At 49.5% G+C, this 25,522-nt stretch overlaps 1 protein-coding gene across 2 annotated transcripts in view; it reads right to left on the reverse strand.

Moving 5' to 3' along the window:
- Nucleotides 1-25,252, reverse strand: part of PRKCB (protein kinase C beta) — a gene marked incomplete at its 3' end in the record, with an annotated part of 192,908 nt that extends 167,656 nt beyond the window's left edge. For both annotated transcript variants that reach the window (XM_081338042.1, XM_081338041.1), the window contains exons 1-2: nucleotides 25,022-25,252; nucleotides 23,502-23,533 (exon numbers count right to left, since the gene is read on the reverse strand). In XM_081338042.1, the coding sequence (XP_081194168.1) occupies nucleotides 23,502-23,533; nucleotides 25,022-25,236 (247 nt within the window). In that variant the 5' untranslated portion in view covers nucleotides 25,237-25,252. The remainder of the gene's footprint in view (nucleotides 1-23,501; nucleotides 23,534-25,021) is intronic.
- Nucleotides 25,253-25,522: the final 270 nt, after the last annotated feature.

Below are 25,522 nucleotides of genomic sequence, written 5' to 3' on the forward strand. Positions count from 1 at the left end.
GCAGTGAGCACGTAGCTGAAAAACATTGAGCCCAAAGAGATTTGTGCAAATGGACTCTGCCTTCTGCTAAGGCACTTGGTCAGGATGACTCTCAGGAAAGTATTGGGGAACCTTTGCAGTGAGACGTCAAAGCTACTAGAAAAGCCACTGGAGCCAATGCTAAGATTCAGTGTTATGACTTGCAAGCATCTGGCTTCCTCCAGAGGAGCTTAGCTGCCTCTGAACTGCGGAACAGGGCAGGCGGAACCAAAGCAACAGCTAAAAGATGAGACTTAGATTGGATGAAGGGCAATCTCTGGATCGGTGTTTCTCAACCTCATCGACTTGAGGATGAGTGGACGTCAACTCCCAAATTCCCCAGCCAAAATCAATGAGTGGACTTCAATTCTGGGAGAGAAGTCCACTCATCTTCAAGCTGATGAGGTTGAGAAACACTAGTCGAGATAATCAAGAGAAGGAATGGGGAAGACAAAGGGAGAAGCAAACTGGCTATGCCTGAAGCTTAGTCAAATGAGTGGTTATGGGTGAACTTTCCTTACCGCCTGAGGGCAGGAGAGGAGTTGGAGAGGCCCTTGGATTACAGAAACTACTAAAGGCAATTCTGCCCAAGATGGACCAGTAGTTGGATGCAATATAAAAGAACTTTTTTTGTGTTGCAAACAGCAGAAAGGCACCAATGGGGTAGGAAAGAGCATTGGAAAATGGCTTCTAGGCCACTGGGAATGGATGGCAACCTCTTTATAGCCCATAAAGTAAAACACGAGAGAGGCAGAAATTTGATGTGAAGAGCCAGAAAGATCCAAATTCAATTGGAGCACAATGGCGCTCGAGGTGATTGCTAAAGAGTTCCACGCAGGAGGAGGAACAAGGGGAAGCGCATGAGGAAAATCTGGAGAGCAGCTTGACAATCAATCCTTCCTGCATCTCTTGGCGCTGCCATTTCATTATTGTTATTTATTGTTACTTGACGAAGCACCCCATGTTGTTTAACATCCCTTTTCCTGATCCTACTGCGGATTGCCGGCATATAAGAAAGCCCTTCCCTTTCCTCTCAAGTTTTGCAGAACGAAAATGAAAGGACACTGCAGAATTCCTCACGGGAGCATCTCATTTGTCCAAATCATTGATGTCTGAGGAAATTGTGAGGCCCCCCCCAAAAGGGAGGAGTCTGCAGAGCCCCATGTGGGCCATTTCACTCTGAAGGGTGTTTTGTGTGAAATGCAGGATGAGTGACAGCTGGCTGTTTAAATATCTCCAGTGCAAGGAGCATTTTCTCTGTGGTTTTATCTCTGATGGCTGATTGGGAGGCATGCATGTTATTGTTTACATGACAAGAACGTGTCCTGAAAATTAAACATTTTTATATAAAACACACACAGAGAGAGAGAGAGACTCCCGCAGTTTTGCTCAATGTGTTCAACTTGTGTTCAACTATCAGTTTTACTTAAAAATGGAGTTGTCTCTTATTTAGTGGAGCAGTTTGATCCAGCGGTCAAACCACCAGGCTAGAAAGTGGGAGATGGTGAATTCTAGTCCAGCCTCAGCCACGAAAGCTGGCTGGGTGGCCTTGGGCGAGTCCCTCTCTCTCAGCCCAACCCACCTCACAGGGTTGTTGTTGTGGGGAAAAGAGGAGGAGGAAGGTGGATTGGATAGGTTCACTGCCTTGAGCTATTTGTAAAAAATAATAAAGGCAGGATATAAATAAACAAGCTAATAAATATGAGTTGGTGTACTATCCAAGTCTAGCTCCTTTGACTACTTTATGGTTCAATATATTGTACAAACCCAGAATACGAGTTAATTCAGTAACCACGTTCAGTGTGCTGTGTAAATGTGGCCTCTGAACCATTTTTACAAGGCACAAGTGCTGGACGTTCACTTAACTGTCAGCAGGATGAAAACAAATTTGCTTTTTCCTTTTTTCTTTTTTCCCCGGTTGTACACAACTCACCAAAGCTTTATCTTGGCTTGTTGCATGAAGTGCCGGGCCTTCCCATGAAACCATCCCATTCTAGGCTTGTCCTGGTATAGCGCACTGCGTGATCGCAGGAGCTGTGTCTTGCCAACCCAGTTTTAGGGATTAGGGTGCCATGTGAATCCAACCGCTCTGTGCCACAGGAAGGGCCACCTGGGGGGAGGTCTCTCCTGGGGCCAGAGGAACATGCCTGGGCCCCAGCTCTTGAGTCCAGCTCGTTACTGGAGTCCACCAGAGGCCCTCCGAGAGGACTGGCCACGTTCCTGCTGAAGGCCGAGCCAGGATTACAGAGAGTGCTGGGCTGAGACCTTCTGAGCAGCCAAGCCAGCCCCACATTGCCCTTCTCTGCCAGCAGATTCGCGGAGCAGCCCAGCCAGGAAGGGGGAGCCTCAATCTTTTGGGGGGCGCTCTTGGCCAGAGCGCCCCAACCCTGGCTTAGCAGCGGGTGGCCAAGGGGGGAGCCGGCTCTGCAGGCCCCTGTTTTGGAGAGGGAGCAAAGGGTCTGTGTGCATCGGAACTGGTTCGCCATCAGCCAGACTGCCCAGTGTCCAGTCTGATCACCCCTAGTGACCGTGGCTGGAGCCCTGCTGAAGTACAGGTAGTTCTCGACATACAACCATTCATTTAGTGACTATTCAAAGTTACAAGGGCAGTGAAAAAAGTGAGTTATGACCATTGATCACGCTTACATCCCTCGCAGCATCCCCAGGGTCACGTGCTCAAAATCCAGATGCTTGGCAACTGGCAGGTATTTATGACGGCTGCAGCGTCCCCGGGTCACGTGATCCCCTTCTGACAAGCAAAGTCAATGGAGGAGACAGATCCCCTTACTTACCATGTTACTAACTGAACAACTGCCATGATTCACTTAATAACTGTGGCCAGACAGGTCATAAAATGGGCCAAAACTCACTTAACCACTGTCTCACTTAGCAGCAGAATTTTTGGACTCAATCGTGCTCATAAGTCAAGGACTACCTGTAAGTAGGAGCTGAGCCCTGAATCCTCCCTACAGAGGAGGGGGGGCACTGTGCTCCCTGGGATCTGGCAGCCGAAAGAATCTCCCTCCCTGCATCCCGAAGACCCTTCCCCACTCTCGCACAGGGGGCCACAATTTCATCTCCTTGCTTAATGTTTGCTGTACCTTGCTGCTCCTAAGGTCCCTCAGAGGTTAGTACTTGGTCCAGCAGCACGGATGGATGGGATGGGGGGGGGGAAGGGATGGGGGGGACTTGCCTTTTCCCCTCTCATAAAAGAACCTACACGCAAGCACATTTGCAAGAGAACACGGTAGGCATCAAACCTTCAGCCAAACTCTGGGCAGTGCTGAGTCAGAAATAAATTTCCATGTTGTGTGTGTGTGTTGTTGTTGTGTTTTTTAAAAAAAGATGCAGTCACAAAAATTTTGATGGGTCGCAGAGGGGGTTTCCCAGAAGTGCTGAGATTCTTAAGTCAGTGGAAATATCAACCACAGCCTGTTGCAAAACCTCCAGCTGTAACTTCCCTTTTGTTTTGCCAGCCCCATGGAAGGCTGGAAAGAAATTGTCTAAAGGGCCTGCATCCCCAGGATAACTCCCCCAAATCCTGAAGTTAGGCCCTCCCCGCTTTCCCTGACTTGCTCTGGGGTGCTGGAAAGATGCTCCATCCAAAGGACCAAGAATGTCTCTCGGTCCCTCAGCCCCATCACCCTCCAAAGACTGTGAGGAGGGGGCCAAGTTTAACGGGGGAGGAGAAGTGGGGGAAGAAAGCTCAAGTGGGGAAATGCGGGGTGGGCTAGGCCAGGACTGGGGAGGAAGAAAATCCTGGGAAAGCCCCCACTGCTTCCCAACGGGGGGGGGGGCAGTTAGGCAGGAGTTGGGAATACTGTGGGCTGTTGTCTTCTGAGCCCCTCCCTCACAGTCATGTGATCAGAAGCCCACAGAAGGGGAAGGGAGAAGAGAAATACCCACTAACCTCCATAGCCTGAGTCTTCATTGCAGAGAAGACAGTGCAGGCGGCACCCCCTGCCACAGCTGCTAAGCCAGGAATGGTGGGCAAATATACGTTACCACCCAGGATCTGCCAATCAGCATGAGAAGAAGCCCGGTGAGCGGTGAGCAGTAAGAGACTTCTCTTGCAAGATCCAACACACAAGCCGGGCAGATCCACGCAGCTCCTCTCCGCCGACACCTGCCTAGATGGAAAAGGGCGGGGAGGGACCACTTCCAAGTCACAGAGGCTCCCTACAATCTCTCAGCCAAGAGACGGCTTGCTTCCTCCCCCCATTCAGGTTCACCAGGTCTCAAATGCACAACACGGTTCACCACCGGATCAGAGGCTGGGAGGGCCAGGAGTTCAGCTAATTCTCTCCTGCAAATCCCCCGACCTCTGCTTGTCCGGCAGCATCTGACTGGTTTTCTGGGCAGCCACGAACTGATGGGGCATGATGGAAGGTGAAAGCTGGATGCCGGGGATGGAGCAGATGGAAAGGGCCCAAAAAACCAGGCTTTTTTGGCTCAAGAGGTAGCTTCTCTCTCACCACCAGCCTCAAACAGGCGCCTTTTTTTTTTTTTACAACCAAAGTGCCCAGTCAGAGGACTTCAAATCTCGGAGGTATCCAAGCAACATTCCAAAAGATTCTGCAGAATTAGGGGTTAATGGGGTAAAGGGAAATAATTATTTCACCTATAATTGATCACTCAATTTACGTAAATTAATTCCAGTGTGGTCCCAGAACACACACAAACCCCACTTCCTCTATCCAGCTCTACCGGTTCAGATCCTGGCCCAAAACTGGGCACGGTGTGGTGGCATCCTTGTTTAAGAGAGGATGGAAAGGCTGAGTAAGACTTCTCCTCTTGAAACATAAGATGGGCCCCTCTCCACCTCCTTCTCCACTTCCCACCAGGCGGGAAATGAACCCCGGATTAAGGCTTATTTACTTTTTAAAAGCCACTTCTGTCATTGCTAAATGTGGGAAGGTGGTCTTTCCTGGCTGGGAAATAAAGCTCGGACTAGACTCTCAAAGTGCTCTCTAAAAGAGCACAAATCTTCCCGTTGGAGAAAATCAGCCCTGGAAGATGAAATTCAGGGGGGATGATTGGGGTGGGAGATGCTTCATGCTTTTCTTCTTCCAATCAAAATTGCCCTCCAAGTTTAGATCCACTTTGAGCAGATGAGCCAGCTTCCCCCCCCCCCCGGCCCGGCTTCATCTTCCTTTCTCCGACTATCCAACGCAGCCTCGTGAATCTGCTTTTCGTTTGAAAAAATAATGCAAGGAGAACATTGTGTTTATTGAGGCTTTAAGAAGGCAGAACTTCCTATTTACCGAAGACAGTCACTTCCGCCTCTTCGAGGCTGCCTGGAAAGAGAAAGGGTGAAAGGAAGAGAAAGGAAGGAGAGAGAGATGGAGGAGCTGGCGGAGCTCAGCCTTTCCGAGGGAGGAAAAGAGGGCACCAAGTTTATTTCTCTTCTTGCATTATTGAAAGCAATCCGGCCCATTCAAACGCAAAAGATCCCTGACGTCAGATGAACTTGTCTGGCTCAGGAAGCAGTGAACTCCCTTGCAGAAATACTCCACGGAAGGGAGACAGTGTGGCTGGCTCTTTGCTTGCCCCTCCACCACCACTTCTGCCTGAACCAAGCCCTCTTCTCCACAATGGCATGGGTCCGGAGTACCTTAGGGAGCACCTGCGGCCGGCATCCACTTCCCTCCGCCCAGTGCGCTCCCACAGAGAGGGCCTCCTCAGGGTGCCACCGGTCAGAGAATGACGACTGGTGACCCCCAGGGGGAGGGCGTTTCTCTGTGGGTGCACCGGATCTGTGGAACCGTTTACCGGTTGAGCTCCCGACCTTCGCTCCTTCCGACGTGATCTAAAAACCTATTTGTTTGAACAAGCCAGCCTGGTCTGATGGGTTGGGGTTTTATCACTGTTTTTATGTATTTATTGTTGTATTGTATTGGGCATTATGGTTTAATCTCTTCTTAATTTTTGTATCTTTGTATTTTAGTATTTATTGCCCTGTTCACCGCCCTGAGCCCTTCGGGAGAAGGGCGGTATACAAATTAAATTAAATAAATAAATAAAATAAATGAAAGGCATCCCTACCTTAGTTTGTTTAACATTGAATAAACCAGAATGGATTGGATTCACCCAAGTTGCTGAAAAAAAAGAAACAGCAGTACTGTGAAGTGTGACTGCCCCCCCCACCCGAACTCCCTCTTTCATGAGATCCTGGTGGCAACATGCAGGGGCTTGGCACAAGTCAATGGTTCGATCCCAGGGGCACCTCGAGGAAAGCAACAAGCTTGGATCTTGGGGACTTTGCAAGCAATGGCTGCAGTTTTCTTGACAATAGGAGAGAAGTCCTTGGCCAATGGCCTGGGGGGGGGGGACAAAGCCAATATGGCCGTCGCTTTGCTTGTAAGAGTTTCCCAATGTATGCTTACATTTTAAAAAACTGCTAACTTTTAGTAGTGCGAGGGGCTTCTTGGCACTCCTTCTGAAATTCAAGCCCTACCTGAATTTTGCATCCACCTGTATAGAAAAGCTACAGCCAATTACGTCTCCTGTTCCCTTTCCCTCTACACACCCAAGGAAAAGCAACTTTGGGGTTTAAGGGACCTGGAGAAGGAAGGATGCGGTCCTCCCTCTCAATGTTCATCTTGACTTCCCCCAGCCCACTTCCCAAAAAAGGCTTTTATGGGAAACCAAGGTGCACAGCTCCATGGACTAATGGAGTTTGGGATGCGCCTCCAAAAATTGCCAATTAATTATTGGCTTAGCACAAGAGCAAGAGGAGCCTAGAGTAACAGCTCCACAGTTAACAACGTTGCTCCCACCTCCTTCCTGGGCCATGAAAAGCCACTATCAACTGAGATGTGGTGAGACAACTGCAGGAGACAATTGCAGGTTAGACATGCAGGAGTTCCATCTTGCCAGCCAGACGGCACGAAGAGCTTGGGGAAAGCAAAATTGCAAATAAATTCCCGAGAAACTCCTATACCCTTAGATCCTTTGAAATGGATATACCTGGAACATGCAAGAGTAGCAAAGCGATGCTGCGCTTGGAGAAGGATTGCACAGAGAATTCTGTCTCTACTCAAAGTCCAGAACTTGGGTTTTCCTTGCTGCTTTGTCCTTCCATCTGCACAGTGTTAAAGCAATGCACAGAAGGGAGACCAGCACCTGAACCCCACTTCCAAACTGCCTCCAACGTCCTTCTCCTCAGCAAGGGGATCTGCAATGGATCACATCTGCTTGACCTCAAGTGGAGCTCTTGATGCAAAATAAACAAAGTAAGACCGGGTCTTCTTCTTCTGGCATTCCAGCAAACGTAAGGAGAAGCCCCTCTAACTGAGGAAGACTGGGCCAGGGCTGACCTCAACAGCCCACTCCTTACTTCAACAGATAGAAGGAGGCTTCTCCCTCACGGAGGTGAGCTTAAGGGTTCCCCACTTCCACCTTTAGTTCTCCGCCATTGCCATCAACTGGGTTGCTGGGGATTTCACGACTTACGTTCATCAAGCAGGATTAAGCATTTGCATTCACCAAGCACAACTTTGCTTAGCTTTCCTTTGTTTGGTTGCTTAATAAGTTCTCCCAAGCAAGGAGCACGATTAGTTTACAATTCAATAGATTGTAGAAAGTGAAAAAATAGCTCGGCCAGTAACCAATTTCGGTGCCCTCTGTGGAATGCAGTTGCTAAGTCTTAGGCGCAGCCACCTTCACAACTGACTTCCACTTGGAGGAGGAGGCCTGGGGATGGGCCTGCCAGAGGTAGGAGACCCTCTCTGTGGGCTTTTCTCTTGAAATCCCATTCCCACCTGCGAGCTGAGCATATCTTGGGCTTGCGAAACAGCTTCAACCAACCTCTTTGCCCAAACTTTAATCCCGAGGTCCGTCAGCAGAGCCCCCTTGAGCAACCAAGGAGGTTCTGCCCAAGACCCACATCCCCTCCTTGCCTGAGGAAGGACCCCCCCCTCCCTAACACAAAGCAGACCCAGGAGGAGAGAGGAGAGGCATGGTGGCCTATCCCGCCCCCACTCATTGTCGAGTATCCGCCACTTCTTCCTTTGGTCAAAGAGGACTATTCTTGGGCATCTTAAATGGTCGAGGCCTGGGGAGCTCTGCTGGGGGTTGGGGTTTTTTTAGGAAAGGTGACTGCTAGAAGTTGGCAGAAGGTGTTTCTCCGGACCCTGTTTGGGAACATCTGTCAGCAGCCTCTGCTTGGATCATAGCTCCAAAGATGACTGGAAGGAACTCGGTCCCTCTTGTTGACTCCCTATAACAGTGGTCCCCAACCTTTGGGGCAGCAGGGACCGGAACAGTGGGAAGCTATTTTTCCACAGTCTGGGCGGGGCGTGGTACCAGTCTGTGGCCCAGAGCTTGGGGATCCCTGTCCTGTAAAACAGAAGCTGAATTTCACCAGCACCACTCTCGTGCTCCCTTCTTTTAAGTGGTGACCCCGAGTCAGCAGTTTTTCTCTAGAACATCAGTTTTAGGGCAGCCAATTGGTCTTGCTGGGATGCTTCAGAGTCACAGAGGTTGCCTGGAGATAAACCCTGATTCTGCCCCTGCACAGGTTAGGGTGTCAAAGAGGAGAACGAGAAGAAGGGAGCGTCAAGGGGGTATTTTTAAAATGTCCTTTCCAGGAGGACATAGTGATAGAGGAGATGCCTGTGGTCAAAAAATATCACCTTTCTTGAAAGAGCTGCTAGACAGATTCAGTCCCAGGATAAAATATGAGTCAGATGAGTAAGGAGCCCTATAAAGCATAAATCTCTTTCTCTCTCTCTCTCTCTCTCTCTAGTTGCCACTGACTTTCAGAAACTTTCTAGATTAGCTCTCTTTATTCTTTCTATTCTTTTCTTCATTTATTTGGTAAATTTATATAGCCCCCTTCTCATATGCATATTCATACTGCATATACATGAGCAGTGTACAAAGTTTAAAAACACAAAAAATCAACAAAATAATCAAATCCGTAACAAACAAAAAAATCATTAAAAAATTAGAAACAATAAAAACCATTAGAAAAACCGTAATCTCAGGGAGAACGCACTCAGCTTCCCCTACTCCCTACAGCTGCTCAGTTCCATATCTTTAGCTTCAAATCAGAATCTTGTCTGACGGTATGTATAGAGAAGTATTATAGGGACCCGGTGGCTCAGGACGCTGAGCCTGTCGATCAGAAGGTCGGCAGTTTGGCGGATCGAAACCTGAGTGCCGCGTAGCAGAGTGAGCGCCTGTTACTCGTCCCAGCTTCTGCCAACCTAGCAGTTCGAAAGCACGTAAAAATGCAAATAGAAAAATAGGGACCACTGCGGTGGGAAGGTAACAGCGTTCCATGCGCCTTTGGCGTCTAGTCATGCCGGCCACATGACCACGGAGACGTCCTCGGACAAGCGCTGGCTCTTCGGCTTTGAAACGGAGATGAGCACCGGCCCCTAGAGTCGGAAAGGACTAGCACGCACGTGCGGGGTAACCTTTACCTTTACCTTATATAGAGAAGTACGTATCGAGAAGCTCAAAACATAAATGCTTTATCCCTCTTATGCCCAAATGGAGGTTCTTGCCAGAAGGCAACTTCTATCTAACCCAGCAGTGGCTTCCCAGTTGTTCCGAAGGGCGAGATGCAAAGGAATTCCTGCCCTTCCATTTGGCTGTTTCCTGGACCCAAACCCAGCCTGCTTCCCAGCCCTGATCTCAAGGCAGCTGCTGAGGCTCAGCCAGGGCACGGAGGTGGGGGTGTATGACAAAAACACCCCCCTCCCACAACCCCCTTTGCTCCATCCAAGCTGCTGCCGCAGAAGGTTTGGAATGCAATTCTCTCTTGCAAATGCCACTGACAATATGTATCAGCTATTCTAATCTATCAGTATTTGACATCCAGCGATACATTTTACACTCAGTGAGGTTTTGATCTTGGAGGAATAACAACTAAGAATAAAAACAACACTAGCTTGCCAGTGTCACACATTACGCCCTGTCATGCCTCAATGCCTTGGCCTCTGAAGTTGAAAAGAGCCACATTTCAGAGCTGACTGCAGAATCTCAGTCAGGGTTGGAAAGGAAATATTCACATCAGGATGGGGCTTCAGCTGCAGCAAAGAATCCCCAAGTTCTCCCAGCGTTTGCAACGGCCTGGTGAAGCATTTGGAGAAGTGAGCTGTGGGGCTGTCTTTAAGGGGGTGGGAGGGGGAAGCCCGTCCTTTACTGGGGGCCAGAATGGGGCAGCCGCTCCAAGCTTGCCATGCAGGAGACCAGCAGAGCATCCCTCGAGGCTGTGGGCACCGTTTGCCAACGCCTGGCAGCAGCAATCTTTTGCTCTTGCTGCTGCTGGCACCTCAAATTCATCTGCTCCTGGTGAATTTGGGGAAGGGAGTAGGTGTGTGAGCAACCTCGGGTAGAAAAAGCAACAATCCAGTTTTAAGGTGAACACTTATGTAACTGTTCAGAGCTGGATTAAAACATTTGCTCTTCTCCTTTGCCAGCGCTGCTTTTGACCCAAGAGAGAAGGCTGGATATCATTCATCAGAGCCAAGTTGTTTGAAATCAGTCTATGTGTCTAGAAAGGAAGAGAGACAGCACTGCACAAAAGTAGATGCCTCCCACTCAAAGCACGGGTGAGAGAGGGCAGAACAGCTGGCAGTTCACAAACTGGTGCCCAAATTAGTCACATCAAATTGCAGGAAACTCTGCAGTCAATCAGATGCGGTTACTACTTTATCTGATGGAACTGAAAGTCAAAGTTCTTTCAGAGTGAAGTCTGGGCAGGAGACACATTTCAAGAAGTTGCTAAGATGCCCCCAAAGGAATCCAGGAAGGGACTTCAGTTCTTCCCAAACTACAGATTGGTTTGGCTCTCCTTTCTCAGCTAACATTAACAGAATAATACAATAACAAGTGTTGGAAGGGAGCTTCTAGTCCAGCCCTGTGCTCAAGTTAGAGACCTTATACCATTTCAGGCAAATGGCTGTCCAGTCTCTTCTTAAAAGCCACTCACAAATTCTGAAGGCAAGCGGGTCCACTGGTTAATTGTCCTCACTGTTAGGAATTTCTCCTTTTATTTCTAGGTTGCTTCTCTCCTTGATCAGTTTCCATCCATTGTTTCTTGTTTTGCTTTCTGGTCCTTTGGAGAATAGCTTGACCTCCCTCTTCTCTGTGGCAGCCCCGCAGATATTGGTACACTGCTATCGTGTCACCCCTGGTCTTTTTCACTAGACTAGACTTACCCAGTTCCTGCAACCATTCTTCATATGTTTTAGCCTCCAGGCCTTTAATCATCTTCGCTGACCTTCTCTGCACTCTTTCCAGAGTCTCCACATCTTTTTTATATTGTGGGGACCAAAACTGGACGCAGTATTCTGCTGTGTTCTTACAAAGCCTTTGTAAAGTGGTACTAATATTTTGTGTGATCTTGATTCTATCCCTCTGTTAATGCAACCTAGGACTGCATTGGCTTTTTTGGCTGCTGCCGCATACTGTTGGCTCATATTTAAGTGATTGTCCACTGGGACTTCAAGGTCCCTCTCACAGTTACTGGCATTAAGCCAAGTTTCACCTGTTCTGTACCTATAGAGTTGGTTTTTCTTGCCTAAGTGTAAAACCTTACTTTTCTGAATTTGATTTTGTTAGGGCACATTGTTCAAGTCTGTTGAAATCCATCTGGATCTTGAGCCTATCTTCTTGGGAACTGGCTTTTCCTTCCAGATTAGCCTCATCTGCAAATTTGATGACTTCTCCTTCTATTCCCTCATCTAAATCTAAATCTCAACGTGAATTTCAGTTCATATTTATCTAATGAGTAGCCAGCTATATAAATTCTCTAAAATAAATAAATAAAATAAAATAAAGACAACGGAAAATCAAAATCAATTCAGAGTGAAAGCTGTGCAAAAGACATCTCCAGCAGTCACCAAAACCTCCTTAAAGGGGGGGAATTGAGAGAGGAATTTCAATTCATGTGAAATTGACATTGTTTTGTCATGCAAATCATCCTTTCTCTCTAATGTAATTCTGCAGTGCTGCTTGGTGGAACTCAAGGCCCCTCGCACTTTAATCATCTTCTGGACCAAAGTAGAATCTTGCACACAGCTAAACCCCTAAGTCTAGGCTGCAATGTCTTATATGCCACTGCCCAGGAGGTGAAAAGTGGGCTGCCCCAAAAGGGCACAGTAGCATGCTGGACCACCCTCACTTCACTGATGCCCAAGATGACAAAATGTCTTTCCAGCCTGAGTCTCCATTGGTCAAATCTTCATGACAAAATTCTGCTCAGGGCTTGGTGGTGTTCTGAGAAACAAAGTATGTACAAGGGGCAGTTCCCCAAGCAAATTATGAAAATTCTGAAAGCTTTAAAAACATTACAAGCTTTAAAAAAGGCTTTAAACGTTTAAAGCAAGGCAACTAGAGCACCATGAAAACCAACAGATTCATTGTGGACACATGGTAGCCTCTGACATAATAGAGCAGTTGGTATATTTTAGCTGCACTCCTTTAAGGGGTCACATTGCTGTTCCGCTAAAGATACAGATGTTTTCAAAAGAGCAGCAGATCCAAAGGATCAGTGCAGGGAAAGAAGAAAGGAAGGAAGCAACAGGCTGACCTATTTGCAACAAAGGCCAAGAATGGAGAACTTATAGACACAGCAGCAAACGAAGGAGCTGCAGGAGAATTTGTCTCCTAAAGTATCCCATCCCATCAAAAGCAATGCTAGCAGGCCATTAGTTGGATATGACCTACTCTCTCAAAAGAATAAACCTTCCTTTTCTGAAGAAAACATATCTCCAAGTTGCTTCTTCAGCTGCTATGGAAGAACATAACAGATCCCAGGAAGGAGCATTGAAAGAGACCCATCAGCCCATAGGAAGAAGACTCAAGGAACTCTGCCTTAATGACATGAGGTATAAATTGATCAGGATAACTGCGTTGCCCTACTAACAAGAAGAGGACGACAGAGAATGAGGTGGCTGGATGGAGTCACTGAAGCAGTAGGCGTGAGCCTAAATGGACTCCAGAAGATGGTAGAGGACAGGAAGGCCTGAAGGAACGTTGTCCATGGGGTTGCGATGGGTCAGACACGACTTTGCAGCTAACAACAACAACAACTAACAAGAAAGATCTTTCCACAAATCAAATTGGTCTTTATTTTCTGAGCTTCTCCAGATTGCAGGGTTTTACAGCCAGCATGTGCTGAGGCCCATTTGCTCCATCTTTGCTTCTGCCATTCCCAGTCCTAGGCCAGAATTTGAGATTAGCTTACAAATCCTGGTCTGTTGGACACACCACAAAGTAACCGTGTTTGGGCGTATCCAGTCCATGTTGCTCGTTTCTCCATCTATGTTGAGGAGGAAAAAGCAAAATGGAAATGAACGCAGCATGCATAAATGAAACATAGCTTGTGCACAATTTGATTTACTAAGCTAGAATTTCACGTACCATTGGCTACTGTGGCCATCATTTACATATGTAATACTAAATCAGGCTTTTTAAATGCACTTTGTTCAGTAAGACATTAGACAGATTTATACTTCATGCTAAGCCAAAACCATAAAACCACGGTACATCTTATGATGTGTGGATTATATCAATGTTTTTGATACCAGAAAAATATCCTCCCTTTCTTTCAGTTCTTTCAAGGAATCTCACTTAAACTCCAGCTTGAAAGGTTTCCACTGGCAGATCAGAAACCAGTTATGCTAAACCTAAATGTAGATTCCATCCTGTTCAATCTCATTTGAAAAACAAGCTTTATTACTGACAGTCAGTGTATACACCTAGACCAGGGGTCTCCAGACTTGGCAACTTTAAGCCTTGTGGACTTCGACTCCCAGAATTCCTCAGCCAGGGGAATCCTCCAGCTATACTGGCTAGGGAATTCTGAGAGGTGAAGTCCACAAGTCTTAAAGTTGCCAAGCCTGGAGACCCCTGATCTAGACCAACCACTCCCTCAGTCTTTTGCTAGTACATCCCACGTGTGGACTGCAGAAGAAAGAGGATTTCACTTCAAATGGGAAAAAATGCCACGGACAGCATTAAATTCTTATGTGGTGCCGGGCACAGAGCAGATCTGCCTTGCAAGCCAGCAGAGACTTCCACAGGAGGCATTAAAATGTCCAGCCACGTGCCAGAGATCCCACTCGCTTCGGCATTTGTGTGTGGCACCTGCCACACTTGACAAAGGGAACAGGACTTTGGTCACGTGCTTGTGGCCACCAACCTCAGGAAGGTGCCAAGCCTTGTACAGGAGCCCCTGGCAGAGTCAGTCGCTGGGGGAAAGGAAGGATCATTGGACCATTTTATAGCCACTTTTGTCCACATATGTCAAATGTGTTCAGTTGTCCTCTCCCTATAGAGGACAGGCAGCCCTCAACTTAGAATCACTCATTTAGTGACTGATCAAAATTACAAAAGCACTGAAAAAAGTGATTTATGACTGGCTCTCAAACCTACAACCGTTGCAGCATCCCCAGTCACATGATCAAAATTTGGTTGCTTGGCAACCGTCATGTATTGAGAATGGTTGCAGCATATCGGGGCCACATGATCTACATTTCTGACCTTCCCAGCCGGTTTCTGACAAGTAAAGTCAACCAGGGAAGCTGGATTCACTTAACAACTGCATGATTCACTTAACAACCATGGCAAAAGAGATTGTACAATGGGGTGCGACTCATTTAATAACTGCCTTCTTTAGCAATGGGTTCAAGGAGTACCCGTAATGAACAGTCCATGCTTTAAAAAGGGACTTGGCTTTGGTCAAACAGTTCTGACCACAATCCTTTTTCACACACAAACACACAGGGATTTCCCTGGTGAATCAACAATGGCTGACAGTGAGAAGGAAAAACTTTGTAACTCCTATTTTGCATCTCAGAAACAACCACAGGTCTCTAGCTGGTCATTCTTAGGACACCGAGGAAAGGGGAGAAGAGCAGCTGAGCAAAGAGAAGGGGAGGCTCAGAGAGCACTTAAACAAATTCAGGTCTCCCGAAGGCAGATGGATTATATCCTCAGCCACCGAGGGAAGAGCTGACCCACGGACCACTCTCCAGGGTCTCTGAGAAAGCAGGGAGCAACAGCTCCTACTTAGAAGAAAGATGCAAGAAAATCCAGGCAGACTTGAGCAGTGGCTGAAATGCAAGAGAGGGAATGGAGGAGAGAGAAACCTCCAGTTCCCCATCTGGTTAGCAAAAATATAAGGCACAAGCTTAGGATGGGAGCGAGGCAGTTTGGCAGTAGTCCATGTGAAAGGGATCCAGTGTCGCCATCAGTTAAACACGAGCCAACAAAGTGATGGGCTGCTCAAGAGGCAAAGGCTGCACTGGGGGCACTGGGGAGCAGCCCGAAAAGGGAGGCCTGGCCTTGGGAAGGAAGGCTGGAAGGCTGGACACCACCCCACCACTATTTTTGCTCCACACTTGAAAGATCAGCAGTCAGCCCAAACTCAAGGGGGGGACCCCACTGAAGAAGGTCAAGAGTGCGGAGAAGAACAACTAAAATGATTAAGGCCCTGGAGAGTAAAACATATGAAGAATGGTTGCAGGAACTGGATGTGTCTAGTAGTCTAATGAAGAGAAGGGCGAGGGGTGACATGATAGCAGTATTCCAATATCTCAGGGGCTACCACAAAGAAGAGGGAGGTCAAGCTATTCTCCAAAGCACCAGAAAGCAGGACAAGAAGCAACGGATGGAAACCCATCAAGGAGAGAAGCAACCTAGAACTAAAGGAGAAATTTCCTGACAACGAGAACAACCAGCCAATGGACCAGCTCGTCTTCAGAATTTGTGGGTGTTCCATCACTGGAGGTTTTCAAGAGACTGGACAGCCATTTTTCTGGAATGGTATAAGGTCTTCTGCGAGAGCAGGGGGTTCAATTAGATGACCTCCAAGGTCCCTTTCAACTCTGTTATTCTGTTCTTATTGAGGAAACCAACATGGCAGGCAAATGAGAAATGCTTGGTAATTGCAAAACAATGAATGGAGCCAAATAACTCAGAGGTAGGGCCCATGAAGAATTAGAATTCTCACACTGAGAGACCAAATAAGGGCACCGGTGGCTTTTTGGGTCAATTAATTAGGGCTTGCAAAGTGGGTTAGTTTCTAAGAGCAATTGAGCTAAACAGGTACCAGGCTAATTACTAGCTCAGGTGCTTTAGTGAATCCTTGACCACCTCTTCCCTCCTGAGTGAGTTTCCTCTCCCCCGAGATTTAAATGGCCCCCACCCCAGTGGTGGGATTCAAATATGAGAACAACTGGTTCTCTGTGTGGATGCTGCTTCTGGAAATCCATCCTGGGCGTGGTCAACAAGAAATTAGCTACCGGTTCTCCCGAACCGGTGCGAACTGGCTGAATCCCACCACTGCCCCACCCTACTGGAGCCTTGGAGGGCCTTGAAGACCTGGCTCTCCTAATCAGCCTTCAGAAGCCCCTTTTCTTCTTTGCTAGTCATTTCTGCCATTTTATTCTTTATTGTTGTTTTTGAATGCTTTTAACAATTTGTAAATTGCCCAGAGTTGCTGGGAGTCAGGTAGCATACGCGCGATAGTGGTGGTAGTGGTGTTGGTGGTGATGAAGATGGTGATGACAACAACGACATGACAGCACCAACCCCAGATAGCCGAAGCCTGAATTTACTGTCTGGGTTCCCACGATTAAGGGCAGCCAGAGGGTTTTCTGGCCAGGGGATCACAGCCAAAGTCTTAACAAACTGGGTGAAGTAAGACAGCACCTTAACCCTGATTCCTTTGTTTGGACAGAACATGTTGTGTGAGCACTGCAATTGCCTTTGATCCTGAGTTTTAGGGGTGCAGGAAGCCTGGCACTGCTGGCCCTCAGCTGAGCACCCTGGGCCTGACTGCGATGTCCCTTCCGTCCCCAGAAACAGCAGAGCAGATGTCCTCTTCCTGCCGCATGGAGCTGTGCTATGTGAAAAATCCTGCCTCATCCGTGGTGGGTGGGAGAAGACCTTGCCAAGGAGAACTGTTTGGGTGGATTTCCCCCCTTCTCTTGGAAACCAACTGTGACAAAAATCAAAGACGTTGCATATTAGCAAAGATGGGGCTGTCAAACTGCCAAGACCAACAAAATGAGCATTCCCAGAGAACTAACTAGCTGGTAGAAGAGGCTCGTTGAGTATTTCTTTTAGCCTGGCATCAGGATCTGGTGTTTTTTGAGACAATGAATTAAGGAGCAGCACGTCCCTGAGGTCCAAGCTCAGCCTCTGTCTGTGTGTGTGTGTGTGTGTGTGTGTGTGTGTCCCCTTAGTCTATGCCTGGCGCTCTGTAGGAAAGTTCAGCTACAGCACAGAGGAAGGAGGAGTTGCAGTGGTACGATCCTCAGATCCTGTGTCTCCTCCCTTAGGCGGCCCATGGGGTTCTCGTGACTTGCAATGATCAGGAAAAGTATGGTTCTTGCAAAAGTGACAAGACAGACACTGAGCCTTGGGTGAATGGCTTTCCTATTCTCCACAACATTTCACTGTCCAGATCCAGTTCAAGAACCCACATGCTGTCTTCCAGATAGCCTAATAACCTGTGCCCTCTGGCTGACCCTGACTCTGGAGTGATGACCTGTCAACATTCCACCCAAGATTGGCTTCTGGGACTATCAGCTCCTCAGTTGCTCAGTTATCTCCACAAGGACAGAAACTCTTTGGACGTGAGCAATAACTTGGATCATCACTTACTTTGTCTGTAACTTTAGATTATGGTTCTGACACCACAATGCTACACACTTGTAGAGGGTTATACCAAGTAGGTTTTGTGTGACCTCTCAGAACTGGTGCTATGTGTTCTCTACCAGAGAGTCTTAGTTCCCCTTGCGGTTGCAAGAAAGAAAAAATAGCCTAATGGCTGCACACAGCCCCATTCACTTCCTCCTCATCTCTTAGCCAACTGATCACCTTCCTCCATTAAGGAAAATGACCGTGAATGCCTAGATCTCTTGGACTTGGAGAGAGATCAGAGTAGATCTGCAGTAAAGAAGGAAGAAGGCACTGTTCAACTGTGGTTCTTTCTTGGAACTCCAAAAGCTCCCTCTTGACCTACCAACACTGACCAATTGACTAAGTGACAACACAGTGACAATAAGTGACCAACACTCCTCGTTTCAGAAGAGAGGTTGATCTCAGGCTGCTAATAGCACTTAGCAACAGCACTTAAGATTTATATACAGTACCACTCCACAGTGCTTTACAGCCCTCTCTAAGCAATTTACAGAGTCAGCCTGTTGCCCCCAACAATCTGGGTTCTCATTTTGCCAACCTCGGAAGGATGGAAGGCTGAGTCAACTATGAGCTGGTAAGAATCAAACTGTCGAACTGCTGGCAGTAGGCAGTCAGTGGAAGTAGCCTGCCATTCTGCCTTCTAACCACTGCGCCACCACAGCTCTAAAGACAATACCAGAGGTGTTCTCGCAGCACAAGAAACCAGAGCTCTCTCCTTGGCCGGAACCTTTGCAACCCACAACTTTCTGATATTGAGGATGCCTTGATCTTCACAATGACCAGTTTTATGAATCATAGCAAACCAAATGGAGGAGTATTTTCTTTTGGTTTAGTACATTGTGTGAAGCCAACCATTGTAACTTCTAAACTATGATTAATGTTTTTTTTATTACACTTGGATGTGATGTATAAAGCCAACCAATATGGAGGGTCTGTGAATACATGTCCCCTCTTCCAAGAATACACACATGCCCTTCCTGTGCAAGATGTCAGCCTTCCTACCCCACTCTGCAACCAACAGACAGGAGCAACAATTTGGCACCTAGAAAGTCTGCATCTCCTTTGTTAACACCCAATTTTGTCTAGATTCACAAAACATCTCGAGCTAGATCAGGTGAAGCCTAGCAGATGCCTTCACACAACATACCAAGCTTGGCTATTGTTAAGTTCAGTTAGTCTTGTTATGGCTTAGCACATTGTGTTATTCCAGCATATTTGGTTAGTTCATAGTTCGATGTATGGTATGAACCCTAAAAATGGAAATGACAGTGCCCAGATTTAGCACATCTAAACAGAGCCATTGTTTCTGCAGAAAGGCATTAAAGAGGGACCACGCTGCTCCCACGTTGATGTAGGAGCTCTTTTAGTGCTGCCACCAAATGCACTGATTAACCCTCAAATCAAGCATATATTGGCAAACACCCACCGTCAGCCTTAATAGCTCTAAAATGTGGATTGAAGCACCTTGACTTTTCCTGAAAGGAGACCAAGGAATTGACGGTTGGAAAGACACGTAGGATGTCTTTGCTCATTTCCATCTAGACAGAGGAAAAGGGTCTTCAAGTAAGAAAAAGTTCAGAAGCAGAGAATGAGTTCTGGACCCAGAGGCAATGATTGGCTGAGGTCATGGAATAGCATGCGAAATTCGGAAGAGGCAGCGAAAGAGCCACCCCAGGGCCCATCTTTCTGCCTCTGCTGGCTTAATGACCAAGGAATAGGCAAGGGGTCTCGGTGGGGGAGGGGGGAACGGGAGTTTAGAGAACCGAGCACCGCAGAGGAGCTAAAAAAAGAGGGAAGCGAGGAAGGCCATTTATACCTCCAAGAGAGAAGCATTCTGAAGAGCTGTCTATACATGCCAAGAGTTCGCTGCTCTGTCTGCCCTTTCACTGCTCTAACCATCTGTAGGTTTTCTCCACTCTTGAGAAGGAAGAGAAGCCTCAGCAAAGAAGCCGGCGGCGGCAACATGCTTTAAGTTCCAAATCAATGTCTAATTGAATGCCTATCAATTCTGGTTTATGGCTGGCCATGAATGCTGCGTGGAAAGAACGCTAAGAAAGAAGGACAACTAGAAACACAAAAGCCCCGATTTCCCATCTGGAATTCTGCCAGCATTGAAACACCTCCCTCTCACCAACCCACCCCCCAGTTCAGCACTGGGGAATCCCCTCTCCTGTGAGCTTTGAGGACGAGCAGCAGAAAGATGCGCCAGGAGCCATGCCAGGAAGGGTTAGGGTCAACATGGCTTCTGAGTCCTGTTGTCCCGAGGGCATCCAACCTCTGCCAGAGTAAACAAATCATGAGAAAAGAGGGATTTTCTCCTCAAACAATGCATGGTTTGAAGTCTAAACCCTTTCCTTTCCCCTCACCCCCAATCACGGCAGCTGTTGCTAAGACAGGCCAAGGAGGTCTGGCCCAGATCGGCTTCCCGTCTCTTCCAAGAGTCTGCCAGATAGCCTTGGTTACAAGTGAAGGTGTGGGGAGCCAGACTTCCGGTCCCAAAGGAGCCTCCAGATCTGTCGGGGGGGGGGGGGTGTCTCGAATTACGACCTGGCCAAACCTCCCTATTCTGGAAAACTGACAACCGGAAGACTCAGAGATGCAGAAACCAAACAGGGCGGTTTTGTTTTATTTTATAGCCTTTGATGAGCATCCCAAATGCTGGAAACCAGATTTGATCCCGATCCCGATCTCCATTATTAAAATTTCTAGTTCCAGGGTGCATCAAATCCCAAGAGAGCGCTGCAAGAATTATGGCTTTTGCACTGCAAATCCCAAAGCTTTGTCTAAGAGCTTCACCTGTAATTAATTTTCTGACTGTCCTAATCAATGCCACCATGTGCTCAGAGCCTGCAGCCCTGCTCTTTCGGAGGCGAAGGCACTTTTGAGGTGCAGTTTTGATTAGTTCACCAACTGCTGTCCCTCAGAAGCTGCCTCCTATTAAGCCTGGCCACCGTCTCCCCTCTCAGATGGCTCAGGGTGGAACTTCTGGCCAAACAGGGTTTAAATGGGGGGTGCTCTGGGCGCTCTTCTGCTGCGCCAATGCATGCGAGGCCTCCATGTGCTGGGGGGGAGGAGCCTTCTCAAATGAGGGACTCCCCCTGGCCTGTTGGAGACCGTCAATTGCTCCAGGCAAAGGCACATCCCACATGAGCATGGCACGGGCATGGGCACAGAGAGAGAGAGAGAGAGAGAGAGAGAGCACTACCAGCCAGAACCTTATTTCAACCCAGGCAGAAAATGCAGCATTTGGGACTGGGCACCACACAAAATCTCCACTGCTTAGGCTGCTGCATGTGCTGGCTGCCTCCCCCCACCCCTGCCGAATCTGCCTTCTGAAACAGCTGCTCAACCGGCCTCAAGGCAGGACTGGGAAGAAGGGGGCTTAGCTGGGGAAAGCAGGCCAGACAGGAGGGAAGTGCGGAGTGAGAAGCAGATGTGTGACCTCTTAGCATTCTCCGGGCTTTCTAATCCTGCCCCCCCTCCGGTGCCTAGAGATGCCTGTTTTCTCACACCCTGGGCCTGCCTGCCCAGTAGTAAAGGATGCCCGTTTTTTCTCTCTCCTCCAAAGCCACTCATCACCACCCGTGTCTTTCACTCTCGCTGGTGGGGCTGGATAATCAAAGCCATTCAGAACAAGAAAGTGGGGGGGCACTGCAAATCAAGAGGTCCCATCTCTAATGTGAGAATACACATCAGACTTGCAGGATCCGTTCCATTCTCAAGATGACCCTTTTCTTTTCAAGCATCCTCAGAATTAGCTTCTCCATCACAATGACCCTATCAGGTCTTTGAGGATGGCGTGAAATCCAGCAACGAGGCATCTTAAACAAACTCCGTTTTGTACACACATCTCCTGGATGCTTTGGCTGCCTTAACTTAGCTGAAGTAACACAATCTGGACTCCTCAGCAGAAAAGCACCCGAGGAGGAGCTCCTGAAGGCAACCCAATGGTTACTATCCAATTGCAACAGCATCCTGGCTTCCTTCCTCCTGCAAGTAAAGTGATCCTGGCAAAGGAAAAAAACTATCAAGAAATGAAAATCTTCTGTAAACGAAAATCCTGCATTTATGATGATCTCAGTGGGCCAGCTTGTCTCCCGGAGTTGTGAGTGCTCCATCACTGGAGGTTTTCAAGAAGAGGCTGGGCAGCCATTTGTCCGGAATGGTGTAGGGCAGTGTATCTCAACCTCGGCCACTTGAAGGGGTGTGGACTTCTGGGAATTGAAGTCCACGCCTCTTAAACTTGCCAAGGTTGAGAAACACTGGAGTGGGCTCTTCTGCTTGAGCCGCGGGCTGGGCTAGAAGACCGCCAAGGTCCCTTCCAGTCCTAGATTCTACATTTCTGCCTTTCCTCCAAAGGAACTCAGCAAAATGGCTACAGCACCAACTCAGATGCTATCATGCTAACCCCGTTGACCTGTTTTGACCTGTTGCATTAAACCCATCAGGGGGGGTGGTATTTCCCTGGGTAAATACTGTAGAGAGAAGAAGGTTTACAAGCCCAAGAAGACAACGCCAGAACGCACCATAACATTCCTGGCACCAAGAATCCCCCTCCCGTGAAATTCCACCCCTTTCACCTTCTTTGCACAAGAGAAACTGCAGAAAAGCCCCCACCACCACCACCACTTTTCCTTTGAGGTCTATTTTACCTCGCAGCCAAACATCTTTCAGAAATGGCTAACAGAATAAAATATTCACATTACAAACAAACAAATCAGAGCAGCGGCCAAAACAAAAAAGAAAGAACCCCAGCCTCAAAAGAAGTAAACAAGGTTGCAAATCAGTCCAGCATGTTATTAAAGCAAAAGGAGTTTTGTACTTTCATATTTGAAACACAAACACAATTTAAATTATGGCAGGATCCCAGATGGGCCCCTCAGGTTAGATCCTTTTTTGTGTAGAAAACTGCTGAGCATACATTGGAGGGGGGGAACCAATTCACCAGCCCCCAAAGCCTTGCCTACAAGTGCAAAGCATCCCCCCCCCTCTCCCCTCTGTCGGGAGTCCCTCTCTCACAAACTAGAGCAAACCATCCATTTCTCCTTGAAGAAGCAAGCCAGGATGAGGAGCAACTCCTTGGAGCAGGCTGCCTCCTCCCCCACCTCTGCCCCCCAGATGACTGACAGAAAGGCAGAGGAAGCGGGGGGAGGGGGGAGCACCTCAATTAGCCTCACATTAAGGCAGCTTCTTCCGCTTCCCCTTCAGCCTCACCAGCCACCCCCACATCCTGGATGCTGACAGGGGGGCCGTCCACTGCTGTTCAGAGGCCGGCAGCTGGGGAGGGAGGGGAAGGGGCTGCCTCTTTGAGCTTCCTCCCAGCTCTCCGGCACCCATTGGGGGGGAAGTGCCCCTTCCCAAGTGGAAGAAGGAGCAGCTCAGCCCGAAGAGGCAGGCCCTTCGCGCTCGGCCTGCCAGAGGCCAAATAAAGAGTCGCTAAGCCCAACCACCAGGAAGAGGGAGCAGAAGATGCGGGCCGCTTAGAGGGGAACTCGCTTGGAGTCTCTCTCGTGGGCAGCAATCAGGCTTACAAAATGCCCCCCCCCCCCAGAGAACCTCTCCTCCTTGCCACAGGATCCCACTGGACAAACAACCCGGTTGACCCGGAAAAGCCCAAGTTGGTGGAGACACATTAAGTCAGCCCCAGCCGGACTGAGCGGGGCTCCCGGCATGCGGCAGGATGCAGGCAGGCCTCACCGCTGAAGGCACCTTTGCTTCGATCCAGAGGATGGAGTCCTGCACACCAACAGGTTCTGAGCTTTTCGGGGATTTGCACACAAGACAAAACCACATATCTTGAGCTTGTAACTCACCCTGACACTGGAAGCCTTGCTTTCCAAATCCCCTGCAAAGGGAAAAAAAATAGAGCATGTTAGAATTCATTCATGTGCCAATACGCTCCTCTTTGATGTGGTTTCTGCATCTCCAGGTGAGCCTTTAACAAGGCTCAGCACACGTGGGGGGAAAAGCCAAAAGCCACATTTCATTGAACGAGAGGAAGACGACAAGAGAAGCAAAGGAAGGGGTCACAAAGGTGGCCTTGAGTACAACGGTTGTGCTGGACAATGACAGCCTTCCCCAACCTGGGGCCCCACTGCTGTGTTGGACCACAACTGTCTAAGTTCCGTCCAGCACGGCTGCTGACCCAGGTGGCCGAAGCACATGGCAGTTGTCGCCCAGTGATTGGGAAGGTGGGAAATGGACCCGAGCGAGCAGGGCAACCACCGCAGAAACGAGGAACGGGGAGACATCCCTTGGTTCCTCCTGAGCTGGTAGGAGACAGACATAGACAACTCCTGGGGGCTGAGAAGGCCCCACTGGAGGCCCCTCCCGTGATCTGTGCAAAGAAGGGGGAACTCAGCAGACTTCAGTCTGGTCCAGCAAAGAATATCTTTTAAACCAGCCCCTGGCTGTGGGAATCACTGATCCTGCACAAGCCAAGCGATCCTGTGTTGAGTGTGCATATTTAGCACATGCTGGGGAGCCCCCAGTTAAAGGAATGATGTTCGCCTCATCTTTTTCCCCAAAATTGCAGATGATGGTAAGCTAAGACAGGGTTAAAGAACAGATATTCTCAGAGGTTTACCTCTCGCCTCTGCTAACACAGAAGTCTCTCTTCCTTCCCCCTCCTCCCACCCGCCATGAGTTTTCTCCATCATGTTCAGATCCCTGTTGTGTTGGGGAACTGATGTTAGGTCCGGAGGACCAGCGTGGGTGTTTTCCCCTCCTGGAAGCAGCTAGCTTGGCCCGAGAGACTAGGGAAGTTTCAGACGGAGCTGGGTCTCTGGTTGTGGGAATCCAACCCTTGGTGAAGGAGGCCATCACGCTTGGCCACAATACGGCCTGTTTGGCCCCTCCCTGTAGGTTATGGGAATGCAGCCCTTCTGACTTATTCACCCGGCACCGCGACTCCGAGGACCCCCGCCCCAAACCTGGAAAAAAGTTGCGGGGGCACAGAAGTGGGGAAGGGGCGGCCTCCCCGGAGCAGCTTTCCATCCCGATCAGCCCTCCTTTCAGCCCGGCCATCGGGCGCGAGCTGGCCGCGGACAATGGAACGTGTAGTAGCCCACCCTGCTCGGAGGGCTCCAGGTTGGGGGAAGCCTGGCAGGGCGAAGGCAGCTAGCCGGGCAGAGGAGTCAGACCGCGGTGGGGGGCAGGGGGGGACCGGACAGCCGGCCTGAGAAGCGGGAGGCGAAAGTTACCCGCTTGGCCACGAGGGCGGAGGGGAAGCGTCCTATCCCGCCCCCCCCCCGAGCGGGCGAGGGCCAAGGGCGCCCCGCGCGGGGAGGGAAGGGCCGAGGCCGGGGCACGGAGGGGCGAGCGGGCGCCTCACCAGATGAAGTCGGTGCAGTGGCTGCAGAAGGTGGGCTGCTTGAAGAAGCGGGCGGTGAACTTGTGGTTCTTGACCTCGTGCACGTTCTTCTGGCGAAGGGCGCCTTTGCGGGCGAAGCGGACCGGGCCCTCCTCGCCCTCCGGTCCGGGGGGAGCCGGGGGCGCCGTCGCCGTTGCCGTCGCCGCCTCCGCCGCAGCAGCAGCCGGCTCGGCCATGCTGCCGCTCCTGCCGCCGCCGCCGCCGCTGCACGGATGCCGCCGAGCTGCCTGGCGCGGCCGCCGCTCCGCCCGCTGGTGCTGAAGCTGCGGCGGCGACACCTCTGGCCGCCACTGGGCAGAGGCAGCGCCGAGCCTCTGGCGCCCGCCCCCCCGCGCGCCCCGCCCCCCCCCCGCCCGCGTCTTCCGGCGCCCGCCCGGGACCCCGCCGCCCCCCGCCCCCCGGCATCCCGCCGGCGGCCAGCGGGCTGAAGGGAGGCAACGTGGAGGGCGACCGCGGAGAAAT

This window comes from Vipera berus (assembly GCF_964194415.1).
Source record: "Vipera berus genome assembly, chromosome: 13".
NCBI lineage: Eukaryota > Metazoa > Chordata > Lepidosauria > Squamata > Viperidae > Vipera > Vipera berus.